This window comes from Abramis brama (assembly GCF_963993115.1).
Source record: "Abramis brama genome assembly, chromosome: 14".
Lineage (NCBI taxonomy): Eukaryota > Metazoa > Chordata > Actinopteri > Cypriniformes > Leuciscidae > Abramis > Abramis brama.
The window spans coordinates 27,736,654-27,751,760 of record NC_139976.1 but is presented as its reverse complement, the minus strand read 5'-3'; the positions used below and the strand labels follow the sequence as shown (position 1 = coordinate 27,751,760).

General features: G+C 37.7%; 1 protein-coding gene across 3 annotated transcripts; it reads left to right on the top strand.

Annotated features, from left to right (window-relative positions):
• Positions 1–162: 162 nt before the first annotated feature.
• On the top strand, positions 163–15,107 carry atp2a1l (ATPase sarcoplasmic/endoplasmic reticulum Ca2+ transporting 1, like). 3 transcript variants are annotated; one of them, XR_014609056.1, is made up of 25 exons: positions 320–599; positions 1,700–1,717; positions 1,867–1,949; positions 4,262–4,366; positions 4,507–4,645; positions 5,304–5,384; positions 5,831–5,916; positions 6,242–6,539; positions 6,748–6,914; positions 8,144–8,232; positions 8,336–8,438; positions 8,531–8,662; positions 8,757–8,873; positions 9,143–9,361; positions 9,835–9,946; positions 10,058–10,281; positions 10,387–10,607; positions 11,957–12,159; positions 12,251–12,336; positions 12,440–12,573; positions 13,147–13,264; positions 13,350–13,467; positions 13,827–13,869; positions 14,320–14,354; positions 14,779–15,107. XR_014609056.1 is itself a non-coding variant. In XM_084135843.1 (24 exons), the coding sequence occupies exons 1-23, from the start codon at positions 482–484 to the stop codon at positions 13,829–13,831; spliced, it is 2,976 nt and encodes a 991-aa protein (XP_083991969.1). In that variant the 5' UTR covers positions 163–481; the 3' UTR covers positions 13,832–13,869; positions 14,779–15,107. The 3 variants fall into 3 exon arrangements, 2 of the variants coding, with proteins under 2 accessions (XP_083991969.1, XP_083991968.1); XM_084135843.1 differs by lacking the exon at positions 14,320–14,354 and having other exon boundaries at positions 163–599; XM_084135842.1 differs by lacking the exons at positions 13,827–13,869; positions 14,320–14,354.

The following is a 15,107-nucleotide window of genomic DNA, read 5'->3' as shown; positions in this document are numbered from 1 at the left end:
CATTTGGCCCATCACTCACTCTAACTCTTTCACCTTCTCCACTCTCCTTATTCCACTGACCATGCATGTTCCAAAAACAGATCAACTTTTCATTTCAGTGCTACCCCCTACATATGCTAACCCCTCATGCTCCTTGCCCACCAAATAACCCCCCACATCTTCAAGTCTGAGACGCCGAAGACGTTCAACCCCTAGTCTATAACTCAGTCCTGCAAAGCCATACGCAACTGACTGGAATTTTGGGGTGTGGCGATGGGCAACTTTGACCAATAGGGCAGCTGGCAGCAGTATAAAACAGTGCACATGTGTGAATTTAATCGCTCTTTCTGTCAGTCCATCACTCCTGTACGGAGGGGGTCCAAGTAACGGGGGGCAGATTTTGTAGTACAGCGAGTAACAAGAGCAATAAAGACTAAAAAGCACGGGTAGACCTGTTTAACTAAGCTTTTGCCATTCGTAAAGATCCTTCACCCCTGACAGGATGGAGGACGCCTACGCCAAGACCACGGCTGAATGTCTGGCCTACTTTACGGTTAATGAGACCACCGGGCTTACCCCTGATCAGGTCAAGAAGAACCTGGATAAGTTCGGCTACAATGGTGAGATCAATGAGATGTCTTGAAGATGCATGCAGGGTTTAATATAAAGACAACCAAACACTCTAAATGATGGAAGCATTTATTTTTAGGAAGGCACACAGATAGACACATACAGTTAGTACAACAGAGCTTTTGGGTTAAATTTTTAAATAGTGGAAAAATATATATATATATATACAATTGCATAGATCTTAGATAATCTTGATAATGGATGGTTTAGTATATTCTGAAATGTTCAGACTCTTCAGTGGCATTTAAAGGAACACAAACAGGTTGTGGCACAGAAACTGAGAAGCTGGGATTGAAAATAGACTTTGGCAGAAGAGGAGAAGGGAAGAAAGACAGGTGATGGCACAACGGCCTTGCTTGGATATTTGAGAGGTCTTATTAGATTAGCAGTATTTCAGGCAGATGGGGGAAGGGAAGTTGGCCTGAGAGATCAGATATGTTACTGGTATTACAAAGTCATGACTTAAAAACATAACCACTTGTACAGAGACTCCCTAGCATGCACAAGCACTTTTTACATTTCAAATATAATGATTCCAAGTGTTGGAAAGCAGGTTTCACATTACTGTTCAGGGGTGTATTTCTATTTAGGCTGTTATTATAATTATTATTATTAGTAGTAGTAGTAGTAGAAGTAGCAATAAATGATATTATTATTGTTGATATTTGCATATAATTAAAACTTTTTAATTTAGGCTTTAGTGGGGATTTTTATGTTCATTATTTAAACATTCAAATATTTATCATATATGTATTCAAATATATTTGAATACACATGAATACTGAAGCTGGGACTGAATGTCAGCATTGCTTTCAAACTGTTCACATTTTAAAAGTTGAAATATGTGTTTATTCATGTCCAAAAGCTGTTCCAGTGTGAACATACTAATACTTGTCAGTCGTCTGCAAAATGATTGAAATGCCTCAGGTTCCTTTTTTATAATAATTTTCATATGAAATCAATTAGAAATGGTTATGCCATAATAGCTCTTCTTGGATACAGTGAAAGATTGGCCAGAGTAAATGTTGCATTGATTTCTGGTCAGTTATTAATTTATTTATTTTTTTTCTCTGTCTACTTTGTTTCATAGAGCTGCCAGCTGAGGAGGGTATGTACAAACATATTGCTAATAAAGTAACAACATTAGAAATGATTGGAAAGAAGCTGGGACTGAAAATTAATAACATATTAACTAGTCATCAATAGAATCTCAAAATCTACTAAGTAACAACTGAACTATATTTCTGTTCCTTTTAGGAAAATCCATCTGGGAGTTGATCGTTGAGCAGTTTGAAGATCTGTTGGTCAGAATTTTGCTGCTTGCTGCCTGCATCTCTTTCGTAAGTTACTTAAAAGTGAATAATTCAAAAAAGACTGCAAATAAATCAGCAACCACAGAGCCAACAATCTCACCACATCTCACCAACAAAAAAAAATAATTATTACCATATATTAGTGTCTCTTTGGTCCCAAAAAATATTTTAGGAATGTATATTGAGCAGAAAGAAAACATTACACACACAAAAAAGGTTGGATATGACTCATATATATATATATTTTAGAACAAAATAGTTATTTAAGTCGAGACCCAACAAAGACATTAATGAGTATGGTGTCATAGTGATGTACATACAAAACATATCAAACACTTTGTTTCATGGGATTTAACCAGATCTGTCAGCATATAGATACAACATGACACACACTTTTAAACATACCCTTTTAATTTGAGTGGTGTGTCGTGTAAACAGCTGTTGTAACATAGTGTAGGTTGCCTTACTGCACTTAATGCTGTAACATACACCACAGCCATTTATGGTGTTATGCAACAAGGTACACTTGGTAGTTTGCCCTTTTATTTAGCACAAAGGTTATTTGTAAAGGTCTACATAGTAGTGTGAACAGTAAAGCATCAGCCTTAAGATATGATAGCAGTACTACATATTGCAATGTAGCATGAAATAGTTTCCTATTGAGTTGATTGATCTTAATTTATTGTGTCAGGAAGCCATACCGGTGGTGTTATTTATCCCATAGTTTTCTAAGCAGGAAAGACTGGATGTTTGTAAGTTTCAGCGGTTATTAGGAGGTTAAAGTTGAACATGGGGGGTATTAATGTCCAACCCCCACCACACTGCGCCTCAACCAGCTGTTCGAATGGCCTTAGAAGGAAAATATTGAGGTGCTCAGAAGATGTGTGAGAGGGCGAAGGGGTTTATTTTAAGCAGGACTCAAGTTGAAGACAGAAACTCTATCCTTTGAAAAGGTCAGGAGAGATGCATGAGAGAAAGTAAAGGGAGAGGAGATATAACTGCAGGCCTGTTAAGCAACCTTACCAATAGCATCATGATGTAAGAATAGTATTTCCCGTATTCATAAATAATATTTAGGATTGGCCTAGTGAGCCTCTAAGCCTTAGCCTGGTTAAAACCAGACCATTCTCAGTAGTAACTGAGTTATGGTCTGGCAAAGCTTCATTAATAACTCATTTCCAAAGGGGCGTCACCAACGGACGTCGCTCAAATGCCTCTGGGCGCAATTGGATAGACCTAAAACCAATCAGAGCGATCGTCATCGTAAAGCCATATGCTGCATCCCAATTCGCCTAAGTTACACTACGCCATAAAAGTATGTACTCTTTTTGTAAGAAAAGATATTTACTTTTGAATGTGTAGCAAAAAAGTAGGCAAGCTTTGGGACATACTACTTCGTCATCTTTATCGGACGGATCTGTCGCGTGCATCCTGTCACTTAAACTGCCCTGTCAATCATCTTGTCACAGTTAAAATCCTCTATTAAATCTAATTTAATTTCCTACCATTTCGGAGAGAAATGTAGTAACACGTTCATCTGCCAGTGGGTCTTTCATGGAGACTGTCCTCATGTGTTTGCAATTTGAATATAATAATGCATTTAAAAGTTGGTGCGCTTCACCAACGGACGTCGCTCAAATGCCTCTGGGCGCAATTGGATAGACCTAAAACCAATCAGAGCGATCGTCATTGTGTAAAGCCCGCCCCAACGTTTCTGATTGGTGCCTTGATTTCGACGGATTAGAAATGGGCTTGAATGAGCTCTTTGCCAGACACCTTGCAGAGCAAATCTAAATTTGCCGAAAGTTGTCTGGGTTTTCCCAGGCTAGGAAGGCTTGGAAGGCTATCTAAGCCTTCCACTGGTCAATAAATCAAGAGTTTATACAAAGGTGGGAAATGTCTTTTTTATTTTCTCTGAAACCTTCATATTAATGGAGTAATTGCCTAGAAATTGTAGCCAACTACATTTTGACACCAGATTTTACTCCAGATTACTGTCTTCCTTCCCATAGAAAACCTTATCGAGTATGACACAATACTTTGAAAAACTACATTAGTCAAGTGCATTCTGAAAATATTTTAATTAAAAGTTTTTTTAATATTTCAATATATTCCATTGATGATATAAGAATCTTATTAGAGTTCTAACTATATAAAAAATATTTTATATTTATATATATATATATATGAATATCAAGATATTCAGTAGATACCACCAAGATGTGCAGTCTTAACACTATCTCTGCTGTAAGAGATGGAAATATAAACCCTAAATGGAAATCAAGAGCAATATGTATCTTGTGCTGGTCTCTTATGTCTGTATTTGTGTGTTTTTTTAGGTACTGGCCTGGTTTGAGGAGGGTGAAGAGACTGTGACTGCCTTTGTTGAGCCTTTTGTCATTTTGCTTATTCTCATTGCCAATGCCATTGTCGGTGTGTGGCAGGTAATGCACCAAATGCACACAGTTACTTAATCACAGAAGCAGATATAAGTAGATTATTGATTTCACAAAGTAAATGAAGTGAATGCATAACACATAGGCATCTGTATGCTCACCAAGCAAATGTATTGTCTGTCATACAGGAGCGTAATGCTGAGAGTGCCATTGAGGCTCTGAAGGAGTATGAACCTGAGATCGGTAAGGTCTACCGCACCGACAGAAAGAGCGTCCAGAGGATCAAGGCCAGAGAGATTGTCCCTGGTGACATTGTGGAGGTGTCTGGTAAGACTCCTTTATGTTGTTCAATCTTTAGTTTGGAATATACTGTGCACAGTTTGCATATTTTCTGAATGTATAGAATCCCCTGTTGACCCATTATCCAGTATCTGTATTACACCAAAAGGATTTGAAATTATTATTTTGAGTGTTGAGATATATGCAGAAGTGATACAGCCAGGCCAGATGAGATTGATGCTGTCAGTCTATCTTGAGTCCTAAAGGAAAAGTTTAATGGTAGAAAGGTACTACTGTAAAATTATGCTCAATCTTGGATATATATTTTATTACCTGGTTTGCACACTACAAACCCTGCAATGCAAGTTTGATTAACAGAAGCAACAAGGTGTGAAATAGTATATGGCTACATAGTGTGTAGTAAAGAACTACTCACAGTATTACATTTATAGTTTGAGGTAGCAATGTCTAGGTAATTATGATATAGTTCTCCACAAATCATGTGGCATTACTGCCACTGGCACAGAGCCTACATACACTATAATCTTTGTGATCCATGGCTATATAGTCACATCATATACTGTATGTTTAGTAATTTCAAGTATCCTGTAGGTCAGATTTTTGGTTCAGGCTCTTTTTGTTGCAGCACTGGTCATGAATCACCACGATTTTCCATACTGAATACTCTCTCTTTCCTCTTCCCTAGTTGGTGATAAAGTTCCTGCTGACATCAGGCTTACTTCTATCCGATCCACCACCCTTCGCGTTGACCAGTCCATCCTTACTGGTTAGTGCTTTTAGCTTGTGGGGTCCTAGGTGTGATTGTGAAATTTAGCCCACTGGTGTCAAAATTGTCAGAACATTAAAACTATATAACCACTACAAACATGACAAGTGGTTTCTTTTGAATGGAAAATAATTTGTAAAGCAGCTACTTTAGAAGCAGCTGTGCTGCTCTGCATCCCTCTGTTTTCCAGTGTATTGAGAACAAAAATGTTCTCACATCTGTAGTTACATTGAGATCATTATATGTGAACCTTCTCTCAGGGCTCCCTCAACACAGCGGGACAATTGGTGACCAAACTCTGCTGTAACTCAAATATTCATCATAGGAAGATGATCCCCATGATTACGTAGCTTTTTTTGGGATAAACCTTTGGGAAGTTTGTAATTTTGAGGTTATATTTTATTGTATTTGTATGTAAATGTAAATGTGCTTATCTTTTTGCACAGGTGAGTCTGTCAGTGTGATCAAGCACACCGATGTTGTCCCCGACCTTAGAGCCGTCAATCAGGACAAAAAGAACATGCTTTTCTCTGTGAGTTTTCATCGATACAATCCTCCAACTATACAGATTAGTTTTCTACCTCTCCAATTAGCTACATTCCTCCATACACACAAGGTTCTTGAACAAAGTTCCTCTCAATTATAACCCTAACCTTAACCCAACCTGGTGACCGTGATTTCGCCCAGTAGAATGTGCTTTTGGAAGGTTAAGTAGATAAGAAAGTTGTTCAAACCCCAACACAACAGCCTAATCTCAATATCTTAATAATCAAAAGAAATATTGTTCTAAGAACAAGAATTTGATTCAGGAAAAAATACTATTGGGGTAAATCATTAGTTTCCTCTCCCACCTATAGGGCACAAACATTGCTGCTGGCAAGGCTATTGGAGTCGCTGTCGCTACTGGTGTAGCCACTGAGATTGGTAAAATCCGTGACCAGATGGCTGCCACAGAGCAGGAGAAGACCCCTCTGCAGCAGAAACTGGATGAGTTTGGTGAGCAGCTCTCTAAGGTTATCTCTCTGATCTGCGTTGCTGTCTGGATGATCAACATCGGTCACTTCAATGACCCCGTCCATGGTGGATCCTGGATTCGTGGTGCTGTCTACTACTTCAAGATCGCTGTTGCTCTGGCTGTGGCTGCAATCCCTGAGGGTGAGCATGATAACACTTGCAACACATATCTCAAAGTTTCTTTTTTCCTAAGGTTTATTATGTAATACCCACTATGCCCACAAGTGGGCTAAAACCTTGTCCTTTAGTCTATACTTTACATGAAGCATAGTTACTATCTAAATCTATCAAGAGTATCAATATTATTGACAGACATTAATCCATCCATAAACTCCTATCCTCTTGTCAGGTTTGCCTGCTGTCATCACTACCTGCCTGGCTCTTGGTACCAGACGTATGGCCAAGAAAAACGCCATTGTCCGTTCATTGCCCTCTGTGGAGACCCTGGGCTGTACCTCTGTCATCTGCTCTGACAAGACTGGCACCCTGACCACCAATCAGATGTGTGTGACCAAAGTAGGTGTTGCATGTACACACATCCACTAAGAAATAATGAAGCTATTGCTAATACTGATATACTGTAGTCTTAAAGGTGAAGTGTGTAACTTTTCCAGTGTTGAAAAACGAAATCTTGTCACAATTTAAAGGTAGGGTCGGCAATTTCGGAGCGGCTAACAATATCGAGCTAGCTTTGAAAGCATAAGGTCCCACCCTCCCTTTCAGTACGCTGTCCAAAGCCATGCATCCTCTAAAACACATGAACGCAAAACGCACACACAGCTGGAGCAGAGTCTGCAAAATGTCACGGGAGACAACATTAAATTACCTCACGTCTCAAATTACATAACATTACAATGATAATGAACATAAACAACTCAAAGAGCACTGACCTGTACCACCTGACTGCTGCACATTCATTTCGGGATTGATAGTGTTGCCATTGAAACACATTCTGAGGATGTGAACAGCTCCCAGTAGAATGTCACGGGTTGTCATCTCTTAATTTACGGTAGTAATGGCATGAACACAGCATAAGCTTGTTGTTTGGTACAGCAGGAACTGTAAAAGGCAGCTGCTGTTTGTTTGTGTTACTCTGTGGCTGTCTCTGTCTACAACTCTGCATAGCATGAAACACGCTGATGATGTGTAATGTCTGAGCAAACCGGGTGCACAGCGGAATGCAAATACATACATTGACAGGCAGGCAGGACATTGTATAGAACGAACATTTTATGGTCCTACGCCTTCCACAGAAGATATATATTTATAGAAATATATTTAGACCATTTTACTAAATGATTGCTTTCAGGATATGAAGAGACTTTCAACCAGCATAACAAAAAAATGTTTCTGGAAAAAATCGTCTACCTTGCCTTTAATCTGTCATTAGTAGGCTAACTTCCACAATTCACTTTCAAAACATAGCTAAGATAACATTTACACGTTTAAGCAGTCTGATTTGCCAACCAAGTGTTAAGAGTTTGTGGATGGTATTCCTATATTTTGAGCAATGGAAAAAGAAATAGGTGTGTTTGGAAATAGGACCTAGACACCTAGAAATAGGTGTGTTTGGAAACCTTTTTCTAAAGCACATTATTTTTGCATTTTCGTTGGGTGTTGCAATTGGTGCAGAAATTACACACTTAACCTTTGAACATAAAGTATAAGTCTTCACATGTATACATTTATATTAATATGGACATATTATTACTTTCAGACTAAGATGAAATTGTTTATCATTACAGATGTTCATCATTGATAGAATTGAGGGTGATCACGTTGATCTTAACTGCTTTGATATCTCTGGCTCCAAGTACACACCCGAGGGTGAGGTGTAAGTACACAATTAAAAACTTCCCCTAAAATGCTCCTTTTTATTATCAGGCTATCAACAAGTTGAAGTCATAAATGTAATATGAGTGGCATCTTGTTCTCAGCACAAAAGGGGGTGCTCGTGTTGACTGCAGTCAGATTGACGGTTTAGTTGAGTTGGCCACCATTTGTGCCCTGTGCAACGATTCCTCACTTGACTACAATGAGGTGAGAGACACATACTCTTTTATACTTCATTCCTCCATTCTCTTATTTATTTTTGTCCCCCAAAAAAACTGTAATCTTCCTTTGTGTTACAGTCCAAGAAGATCTTTGAGAAGGTCGGTGAGGCCACTGAAACTGCTTTGTGCTGCTTGGTTGAGAAGATGAATGTTTTCAAGTCCAGCGTCAACAACCTGTCCAAGGTTGAGAGAGCAAATGCTTGCTGTAGTGTAAGTAGAGGTGTACCTTCCTAAAACATCAGTAATGTAGCTTGGAGCTGATTGTTATGTAACTCAAATCTGTTTCCATTTTCATCTTGTGCAGATTATTAAGCAGCTAATGAAGAAGAACTTCACTCTGGAGTTCTCCCGTGACAGGAAATCTATGTCTGTGTACTGTACACCTACCAAGGGTGATGCAGGCGCCAAAATGTTTGTGAAGGTATGCTATTTCACCATCATGTGTCTGTCTCAAAAAAATGTCATGGTTTCTTGGAAGTTCCTTGCAAATACCATGGTATATGATATGGTACAGTGGTGTATATAAATGAAAGTACCATGGTATTGCTAATCCAGTACAACACTGTACCACGGTACCATCAGTTTTTTGTTTTGTTTGTTTTTTGTAAGGATTTTAAAAAGTAAATTGTAAATATTGATGGTGATCTTCTCCTAATAATAGACACATCTTCTGAATCCTCTTTTTTTTAGGGTGCTCCAGAGGGTGTGATTGACAGGTGTGCCTATGTACGTGTTGGTGCTACTCGCGTACCCCTGACTGGAATTGTAAAGGATAAGATCATGGCTACCATCAAGGAATGGGGTACTGGCCGTGACACTCTGCGTTGCCTGGCACTGGCCACCAGGGACACTCCTCTGAAAGTTGAGGAAATGGTCCTTGAGGATTCTACTAAATTTGTGGACTATGAGGTGAACATCAAAACTAACTAAGAAGGCTGCCAACCTATGGCCAAAACGGTTACTTTTTAGAAAAAAATAAAAAATAAATAACTGAATTTCAGTTTAAATAACTGAACAGCATGTCATCAGAGTTTGTATTGTGGCTTTAAATATGGACAGATACTTGAATGTGTCATTATAATATTAACTTTTTTTCCAAAATCAAGCTCACACAGAGCTCAATTTGTTTCAGTGAGGTTTTGCCTAAAGTTGAGTTACAAATTTAGTCACAACCTTTAATTGGTTAAATATTTGTAAAACTCAGATACAAATGTAAAAGTTGACCGACAGCACTGATTTATGAAAAATGAGAATTGCCAATATGCTCCAGCTATGGTGGTCCAGCAAGAATGATGTATGAGGGTTAAATGAACAGGCTAAGCTATATAAAATCTTTGACTTTACAAATCTTTGACCTGCTACATCTTCTGTCTCTTGTTCAGACTGACTTGACCTTCGTTGGCTGTGTTGGTATGCTGGATCCCCCCCGTAAAGAGGTTTCTAGCTCCATTCTACTGTGTAAGGCTGCTGGCATTCGTGTTATCATGATCACTGGTATGTTTTTTTATCCATCCTCTCATCAATCATCTCTTTCAATCTTGCTGCAACACCTAACCTGTCTTCCAAATAACACAAAAAATTCATAAAAAAAACGTTAACCCTCAGGTGACAACAAGGGCACCGCTGTGGCCATCTGCCGTCGTATTGGCATCTTTACCGAGGATGAGGATGTAACTGGCAAGGCTTACACTGGCCGTGAGTTTGATGACCTGCCCCGTTCTGAGCAAAGTGAGGCTGTCTGTAGGGCATGCTGCTTTGCCCGTGTTGAGCCCGCCCACAAGTCTAAGATTGTTGAGTTCCTGCAGGGTTATGATGAGATTACTGCTATGGTGAGACATACGTACACTTGCACTTTACAAGCCAACATCCACAACACTATATCACATGAGACCTGCCTTTAAGATGATACAGTAATGTTGTTATCTTTGCTCTAGACTGGTGATGGTGTCAACGATGCCCCTGCCTTGAAGAAGGCAGAAATTGGCATTGCCATGGGCTCTGGCACTGCCGTTGCCAAGTCAGCCTCTGAGATGGTCCTCGCCGATGACAACTTCTCTTCTATTGTGGCAGCTGTTGAGGAAGGCAGAGCTATTTACAACAACATGAAGCAGTTCATCCGTTACCTGATTTCTTCCAATGTTGGAGAGGTCGTCTGGTAAGAATCCATGGCCTTTTTTAAAACCATGTCTAATGTTATCATGTATGCTCACATGCAAAGGTGGATTTGAGTACTTTACTACTATACTTGAGTATTATTTGGGGGAATCGGTTTACTTTGAGTTCTGTTAAAACATACTTGTACTTAGTTACATTTACATGGTAAAAAAAATAATACTTTTTAATCCTTTACAAGTTGATGTAGACTTAAAAGTACAAAGTACATGTCACACGACTTAAATCATTTCGCATTTAAAGAGAAGGGTGAAAGACGAGGCTAAGTGATAACAGAATGTTAATTTTTGGGTGAACCATCCCTTCCAGACACAAACGTTGAAATAGAATAATTGGAGTTTTATAATAACCATTGCTGTAGATGGATGAACTTGAGTCAAGTGTGAACACAGCTTATGATTAGTTGATTATTATTCTAAAACTCAATATTTTCAATTATCAACAATATTTAAATGTCAAACTACTGTAAAATAATCAGAATAATGAGAAAATAGTCATTTTTGACAAATTTCTTTACAAAGTTTTTGCATCAAAAATATTAAAATATCAAAATCTCTTATGCCTCTTGTTTTCAAAAGTCAGTTTAAAAACACTTCACATTTTCAACTTTGAAATCCTCAAGGACAATAAAATATGGAAACTTTATTTACTTTCACTAATTTTTTTTATGGGTAGGTACATTTAATTGAGTAAAAATTTTGATATAGTCCCTAGTGAAAAATATATATACTAAAATCTATTTGAAATAAAAATAATTATGCTAAGTATACAACAAATAAATTTACATTTTTATCTGCTTAAAATATATACTATGCAAATGTACTTTTTGTATACTTAATTGGTATACTTAAAGTCTGCTAAATTGGAACAACTAATTTTGTATTTGTAAATGTACTTTAGTTATCCAGAAATAGTGCTGAGGTTCAACTAAAGATATACCTAAGTATGCTAAAGTGGAACTATTGCAGGTATACTTTAGATAACCTTTAAATATTTTGCATTTAAAGACTGATATTATACAGAGATCATACTATCCATATACTAATAGTGATATTAAAGACATTTTAGGCTTAATATTAAGAAATGTGTATTGTGCAATAAAGAAGTACTCCAAATAAAGTTTAATTATAATATTTATATCAGTAAGTCTCAAGCGATATGTCAGTAAATATGTTAATGGATTTGTAGTATACTTAGTATGAAATAAATGTATTTTAAATACATTTTGTTGTAGGTTTTCTTTTCACTAGGGGTATACGTACTTTAACTTAAGTACTGTTAAGCACTGTTTACACCCCTTCTCACATGTGACATTCTTCTCGTTTCTTTTAGTATTTTCCTGACTGCTGCTCTTGGTCTGCCTGAGGCTCTGATCCCAGTCCAACTGCTTTGGGTGAACTTGGTGACTGATGGTCTGCCCGCCACTGCCCTGGGCTTCAACCCCCCTGATCTTGAGATCATGGGCAAGCCTCCCCGCTCTCCCAAAGAGGCCCTGATCTCTGGCTGGCTGTTCTTCAGATACATGGCCATTGGTGGTTGGTATCCTTGCTATTTCTGTGGAATATCTACTTACTCATATTTTCGGTCAGAGTTTTGGTGTTACTCTAATGACTTGACTGTCCTCAGGATATGTGGGTGCTGCCACCGTGGGTGCTGCCGCCCACTGGTTTCTGTATGATGATGAGGGTCCTGGTATCACCTACTACCAGCTGGTGAGCAATATCTCCATCATATAATTATTATTTTAATCTAACATGGAAAGAAAGCTTCTTTATCATATCTGTTCATGTCTGCTAATTTCTCTTCCTGCTGTAGTCTCACTTCATGCAGTGCCACGAGGAGAATGAGGACTTCGTTGGCATTGACTGTGAGGTGTTTGAGGCTGCTGCACCCATGACCATGGCTCTGTCTGTCCTGGTCACAATTGAGATGCTCAACGCCCTCAACAGGTTACATCTTCACTGCAGTTTTTGTCTAATGCAGTAGATTTTCAGTATTTAACTAAGTATATGTACAGTGTAATTTCAATTTCCCTTGCTCTGTCCAGCATCTTGAATTAATCTTTTCACAGAGCAAGCCACAATGCATTATGGGATTTTATTTCTGTCAAAAATTGCCATCAATTCCTCACCCTTCAGTTGTTCCAAACCTGTATGAATATCTTTTTTTCTGATGAACACAAAAGAAGATATTTAGAAGAATATGAGTAACTAAACAGTTTCTGGTCCCCATTAACTTCCATAGTACAGAATAAAAAAATACTATGGAAGTCAATGGGGCCCCACAGCTGTTTGGTTACCGACATTCTTCAAAATATGTTCAGCAGAAGACACAAATTCATGCAGGTTAGGAACAACTTGAGGGTGAGTAAATGATGATAGAATTGAACTATGACATAACTGAACCATCCCTTTATTGGAACCTAAGATGCATTACAATGCTGTCAGGTTTTGGAACAAAGCTAATGTTACCCTGACATTGATGGTGGTAATAAGTATTCCTCTCTGTGTCTTTCTCATTAGTTTGTCTGAGAATCAGTCCCTTCTGCGCATGCCCCCATGGAGTAATGGCTGGCTGATTTCTGCCATGACCCTCTCCATGTCCCTCCACTTCATGATCCTCTATGTGGACCCCCTGCCTGTACGTCTCTCACCTTTATTTTGTCCTGTTCATTATATTTGACTATATCTCTACACTGGCCACAACCTTCCTATTCCTATTACAGATGGTTTTCAAGTTGACTCATTTGAACGTGGGACAGTGGATGGTGGTACTGAAGCTTTCTTTCCCTGTTATCCTCATTGATGAGGTGTTGAAGTTCGTCGCCCGTAACTACGTAGAGGGTGAGTTCTCAAACAAATGTAAATATGCATGTTCACATAATTATCAAATAACATGCATTTAAGTAAACATATTTTAAATGTAAAATTACACTCACTCTCATACTCTATTCAAACTTACAATCTTATACTGTTTATTCTGACTTTTTTCTGAATGAAACTTATGATTTACTCCTTTAACTTAACTTTAATCAAAATTTTCTTTGTCAATTTATTATATATTAATTGCACAATCTTTTTTCACTATACAACTTGGTTGCACTAAAAAGCTAGTTTTTGATCCCACACTCATCATTCTTTATGTTTTATCTTATCTCTCACACTCTAATTTATTTCCCACTAACCATACTATTCATTTCTAGCCTAAACAGTCCCACCTCACTGTTTTCAAGTAACAGAAGCAAGGTATCCAATACCCCTCTCGTAACTGTTGTACCTGTCTTTATATATGTTTGTGTCTCTATACTTGTGCATGTTTAATGTGTGGGTTGGTGTTGCTTTGAGAGAACGTGGTCTTAAATTGGTCTGTAATTAATCATGCATGGAGTACCTGTGAAATGTATGCTGAACTTTTCATTTGTCTTCCTCAGTGGGAAGGGTTTCATCTATTTCAAAGGTTGCAATAACCTGTGATTGCATTGTCAGCTCAATACAAAAACATCTGCATCTTGAAATTGATTTATTTTTACTAAGTGAGAAGTTATATTTTTATCAAATACACTATAAACTAACTTCCATAAAATATAAACTAACTACTAGTTAAATGGCATGTTACACAGTGGATATGCAATGTGCATTTTGTCAACCCTAATGATAACCCTAAAATCTGACTAACTGAGAGGAATGTTGTTCCAGGACCATTAAGGATGATCCAGGAATGTCCTATTTGGGTAAATCATGTTCTAAGAACATGTTTGCTTGTGTAAATCATGTTGAACTCAAATATTATATTTGTAATATGTTTCAAGATACAGTGTTGTGAATTAATACATTCGTTTATAGTACAATAATATGTATTGTAATGTAAGGGAATGTGGCTGTTGAGTCCAATAAAAAGGTAACTGGGATTTGTTTAAGATAAAAGTTTTTTTTAAGCACGTGTTAAATTGTTTTTGTATTGTTTGCAATGTGAATATGAGGCTTTGTGATATATTGCAATATATGTTGTAGTGATGTATGTATTTCGATACATATTGTATCGTGAGGTAGTGAACGATACCCAATACAGAGGTTCACAATGACATTTAGTGCTGCTTAATATTTGCTCAGTATTGACCTTCTGTTTATTAAAACTCCTCTTTTTGTGATTCCTAGGTAAAGCGTGAGATGTAAAGACAAAGATGTGGGAGTGAAAGAAACGGAAGATGAAGAAGAGAGTAGGAAGAGAATGAATGAGGAAAAATGGGATTACATTATTTACATCTATTGAGACAGAAGCTGTCATGAGCCCATCCACAGAATGGAGAGCACAAAATTATTGGAATATATATATATAAAAAAAACACAGAAAAAATAAACAATACTAAGTTTAGGAACAGAGATTAATATATAGGTCAGCCCTTACAAATTAGTGTTTGAATGATGAATTGTTTTATTCTTAAAATGACTAATAAGTGTATTAAACATTTTTTGTTAAAATTGTA